This window comes from Engraulis encrasicolus, chromosome 24, assembly GCF_034702125.1.
Source record: "Engraulis encrasicolus isolate BLACKSEA-1 chromosome 24, IST_EnEncr_1.0, whole genome shotgun sequence".
Taxonomy (NCBI): Eukaryota; Metazoa; Chordata; class Actinopteri; order Clupeiformes; family Engraulidae; genus Engraulis; species Engraulis encrasicolus.
In genome coordinates this window covers 30465266-30470265 of record NC_085880.1, presented here as the reverse complement: position 1 = coordinate 30470265, position 5000 = coordinate 30465266, and the positions used below count along the sequence as shown (strand labels likewise).

At 47.7% G+C, this 5000-nt stretch overlaps 1 protein-coding gene across 5 annotated transcripts in view; it reads left to right on the top strand.

Moving 5' to 3' along the window:
- Positions 1–5000, top strand: part of fgfr2 (fibroblast growth factor receptor 2) — a 91614-nt gene that overhangs the window by 50309 nt on the left and 36305 nt on the right. For 4 of the 5 annotated variants that reach the window (XM_063191003.1, XM_063191004.1, XM_063191005.1 and 1 more), the window contains exons 8-9: positions 1060–1204; positions 4574–4770. In XM_063191003.1, the coding sequence (XP_063047073.1) occupies positions 1060–1204; positions 4574–4770 (342 nt within the window). The remainder of the gene's footprint in view (positions 1–1059; positions 1205–4573; positions 4771–5000) is intronic. The other variant, XM_063191007.1, reaches the window with a different exon arrangement.

The window sequence follows — 5000 nt, the reverse complement described above, 5'->3', positions numbered from 1 at the left end:
AATGGTGGTTCTGGTCCCCTGGTTCTATGCTTGCGGTTGTTGTTCCTGGTTGACGGACATCATCTCCTGTGGTTGCGCTTTCTATTTCACGTGTGTGCGTATTATGTGTGTGTGTGTGCGTGTGTTTGTGTGTGCATTTGGTGGTGGTGGGTGAAGGGTTGTGTGTCTTCCTCTTCAACAGTGGTCATGGAAAAAGCTGACTGGATGCTGCAACTATCTTTTCAACTGAGCCCCAATAAATCTGTTTCTCTCTTTCTTTGGTTCCCTCTGCTGCGCCCTGTCTCCATCTCTCCCTCACCCCCCTCTCTCTCTGTATCTCTCCCTCTCCTCTCTGTGTTTTGGTGGCTGTTGGAGTTGCAGAGGGTTTCTTTCCATGCAGGTCTTCCACTGTGTATTTCATGTGTATATGTAGGTGTTGGTTATTGGTGCGTTTTAATGCATGCTTCAAGGCAAGCGCCATAGCCTTGATGGTGAAGGGCTTTGACCACCAAGTTGTTCCTCTCCTCTGCAGTGTCCTGTACACGTGTGTGTGTTTGTGTTGGTCTGCCTTGGTGACAAGCTATGGACCTCCATGACCTCCATCCACGTACCCGTCCCTCCACCTTACCCCTCCCCCCCTCTCCGTCTTCCTCTGTTGCTGTCTTGTTGATGGTCCCTCACCCCGTGGTCCCATGCGGATGGTTCCTCATCCCTCCATCTGAAGGGTTCTCCACAAGCTCCTCTCTTCTGCTGGTTTTTGGGGTTCTCACTATTTCTCTCCCTCCCTTTTTTCACCCTCCCTCTCCCCCTTTCTCTCTCTCTCTCTCTCTCTCTCTCTCTCTCTCTCTCTCTCTCTCTCTCTCTCTCTCTCTCTCTCTCTCTCTCTCTCTCTCTCTCTCTCTGTCTCTCACTTCCTTTGGTCCTTTTTGGTCTCTCTCTTCTCTATGCCACCTCCTCTTTGCTTCTTCTTTTTTCTTACTTCTTCTCCCCCAACCTTTCCCTCTACCTCCTCCTTCCCCTCTTCCACTTCCTCCTCCTCCTTCCTCCTCCTCCTTCCTCCTCCTCTCTTCCCTCTGTCAGACCGCAGGTGTAAACACCACGGATAAAGATATCGAGGTGCTGTACCTGCCCAATGTCACGGTAGAGGATGCGGGCGAGTACACCTGTCTGGCGGGTAATTCTATTGGGATCTCCTTTCACACTGCTTGGTTGACGGTGCTTCCAGGTATATATCTCTCCTTCTCTTCCTCCTTCACTCCTCCTCCGTCCCTCCTTCCCTCCATCACTCCATCACTCCACCATTCCATCACTCACTTTTTTATTTCTCATTTTTGTCTGTGTGTATTCACATGTCATCCTCTTCAGCCACCCTTCTTCGTATTCTTCTTGTTCTAACATACATCTGTTCTATGTCAGCCATGTTCTATTTTTTTCCATATTTCTTGCGGGTTGGACACATGTCTCTACTTAAGATGAGGACATCTGATGCTTTTTTTTCAAACCTCTGCTATACCGTACAGTATGTATTACTAGGCCATTAGGTGCTCATCATTGGAGCAACCACGTCTCCGCTCTGCATGCAGTATTTCAGTGCCTTAGTGTGCCGTGCTCGTCGGAGAGGGAAAATAAGATCTGAATGAAAGTTGATGGGACGTAAGGCATTCAGATGTTTCTCTGTGTCTGCAGTAGAGTAATCGTGTCCAGCCCGCTAGTTTCCCCTCTCCTCTCCTCTCCTCTCCTCTTCTCGCTGTGGTTTTGATGGACAGTCCCTAATGTCCACATCAACTGCATGCTTTGGTATGGTGTAGAGATGCACCGGATCCTGATTTTTAGGATCCTGCCGGATACCGGATCCACTGCTTAAGATTCTGCCGGATCCGGAACCGGATACAGGATCCTACAAAAGGGTTGAAACACATAGCCTACTCACACACGTGGGCCCTTTTTATCACGTTGGCTCAAACTATTTTGACTGAAAAGCCTCGGCTACCGGATCCTGGAACCGGATCCGGATCCTGTGAAAAACCCTATTATCCTGCCGGATCCGGTGCATCTCTAGTATGGTGTCTACCTCACTGACTGCAAGTAAATGCTGTTCAACACATTTCAGTCTTTTTCTCTATCAGTGTTGGCTCTGATAATTGTTTTTATTTTTTTTTGCTTGAATTGGGTGAATGAAAGTCTTTCCTGACTTTCTCAATTATCAGAGCCATGTGTGTCTATGCCATTGAATCATTGAATGCATATATTTGTCTTACTGTATTTGTTTCTATGTGTACATGTGTTCTGTGTCTGTGTGTTTATATGTGATTATAAGTTAATGTCTGTTTTGTGTGTTTTGTTTTCTTTTAGTTTAAAATTTAAGCTAACCACCAAGTAATGCCTGGTGGACTGCTGTCCAAAGCGATTGAATGTGTTTTGGTGTGTGTGTGTGTGTGTGTGTGTGTGTGTGTGTGTGTGTGTGTGTGTGTGTGTGTGTGTGTGTGTGTGTGTGTGTGTGTGTGTGTGTGTGTGTGTGTGTGTGTGTGTGTGTGTGTGTGTGTGTGTGTGTGTGTGTGTGGAAGGTAGGGGTGGCCGATATGACAATATTAAATCGTGAATCGTGATTTTGGGTACAAGATCGTCTCAAATCTGCCGAAGTGGAGAAATCATATAGTAGTGACAATGTTTACTATCAGTATCAGAGTGATGTTTACTTACTTGTGTTGTTGTCTTCACTTTTATTCTTCACATTATTGTATTTCAATTGGGCACTTATGAGAGTGTCATCTGTGTGTTAACATTGTATTAACTGCAAATTACAAATTGCAAGTCTATGAAAGTTGTTTTTATTGTTGTTTTTATTTTTTTGATGGAAGATCGTGATAAAAAAATCAGAATCGAGATGTTATGTTAAAAAATCGCGATAAGATATTTCATTTCCTATCGCCCACCCCTAGTGGAAGGCATTAGCATCCATCCTAATTAGTCCACATTAGCGACTCATGTCATATCTGGCCGTCTGGAAAGGACATCAAAGTGATCACTCTCACTCTCTCTCTCTCTCAGACACACGCACACACACACGCACGCACGCACGCACGCACGCACGCACGCACGCACGCACGCACGCACGCACGCACGCACACACACACACACACACACACACACACACACACACACACACACACTTTGGGTCTCCACCCCTCAAACATCACTTTTGCTTTTTAAACATCAAATTTAAACTCCCAGATGCTGTGGCTGTTGGGGGGCGGGGGCAGTAATTCCCCCACATCCCCACAGATAATTGGCCTGTTTTGTCCTGAAACAATGCGATTCAAAGAGTGGGAGAAAGGGAGGGAGGGAGAGAGAGTTAGGCAGTGTGTGTGTGTGCGTGGAATAGTATGTTTTATTTATGCCGGCTTCGCCTCAGATGGGTCTGTGGCGCCTGCTAGACTGACGGGCCTTTTATGAGTTTGTGGTTTCGGCTGAATGGTGGATGGATGGACTGGGGAGTTTGGGTTGTGCATGGAAGGTGTGTGTGTGTGTGTGTGTGTGTGTGTGTGTGTGTGTGTGTGTGTGTGTGTGTGTGTGTGTGTGCGTGTGCGTTTGTGTGTGTGTGTGGTTAAGTGTGTGTGGTGTGGTGTGTGTTGGAAGAGGTGGAGAGGAATTGTGTGTGTGTTGGTGCGCGCGTGTGTGTTGGTGCGTGCGTGCATGCATGTGTGTGTGTGTGTGTGTGTGTGTGTGTGTGTGTGTGTGTGTGTGTGTGTGTGTGTGTGTGTGTGTGTGTGTGTGTGTGTGTTGCGTTATTCTTAATTCTCTATAACAAACAGCTCATGCCACTGAAAAGATGCCTCAGTGCCATTGATGAGACTGTTTACTAGTCTGTGGTTTGATACTGTTTGCCCAACACATTTTCAAGGCATTTGTATGCACAGTTCTGAATGCCGTCTGTGTTTGGAAGCACACAAAGACACACATACACTCGCCTACATGTGGGCATGCAGCACACACACATACACGAGCATGCACACACATATGCACACTCAAAATCAAATACACGTTCTAGCCACAAAAACGAATGAAACCAGCTCCACATTTAAAAGGTGGCATGGTGTTTAGTATAGGTGTTTGAGTGTTTCTGTCTGTGTCTGATTGTTTCTGTCCGTCCGTCTGTCTGTCTGTGTCCACCTGTCTGTCTGTCTGTGTCCGCCTGCCTGTCTGTCTGCATGCCTGTCTGTCTCTGTCTGTCAGTCTGTCTGTGTCCGCCTGCCTGTCTGTCTACCTGCCTGTCTGTCTCTGTCTGTCCGTCCGTCTGTCTGTCCGTCTTGTCTGTCTGTCTGTCTGTCTGTCTGTCTGTCTGTCTGTCTGTCTGTATGCCTTGTGTCTTTCACACCTCAATGGACTGAAAATGTCCAAACATCCCATCCCATTCTTTCCCAACCCCGACTCCCTCTCCATTCAATCTCAGTCCCAAATTCAATCACGCACACCCAAACAACATACACAAACACCTTTACCTTACCCTTAACCATAACCCTTTAACTCTGCAAATCTTCCTCCCCTCCTGCTCCTCCTGCTCCTCCTCCTCCTCCTCCTCCTCCTCCTCGTCCAGCCCTGGAGGAGCCTCCTCCGCCCAGCTTCCCGCCGGACTACGTGGAGATCGCCATCTACTGCATCGGAGTCTTCCTGATCGCCTGCATGGTGGTGATCGTGCTGGTGTGCCGCATGCGCACCTCCACCAAGAAGCCGGACTTTGGCGGCCAGCCCGCCGTGCACAAGCTCAGCAAGCAGATCCCTCTGCGCCGCCAGGTAACAGAAAGTAGATAAAGAGTTCCAAAAACTCTTATACACAACTGTAGGGGACCCGGCACATGTACACGCGCACTCGGGATGAAGCACACACACTCCGCACATACCAGGGGTGCATTTCTGGGAAGCGTAGTTGCTAACTATGTTAGCTATTTTGTTGTTTGCAATGTAATTTCCCATTGACAACTACCCAAGTTGCTAACTGGCTAACAATGTCGCTTTCGAGAAAT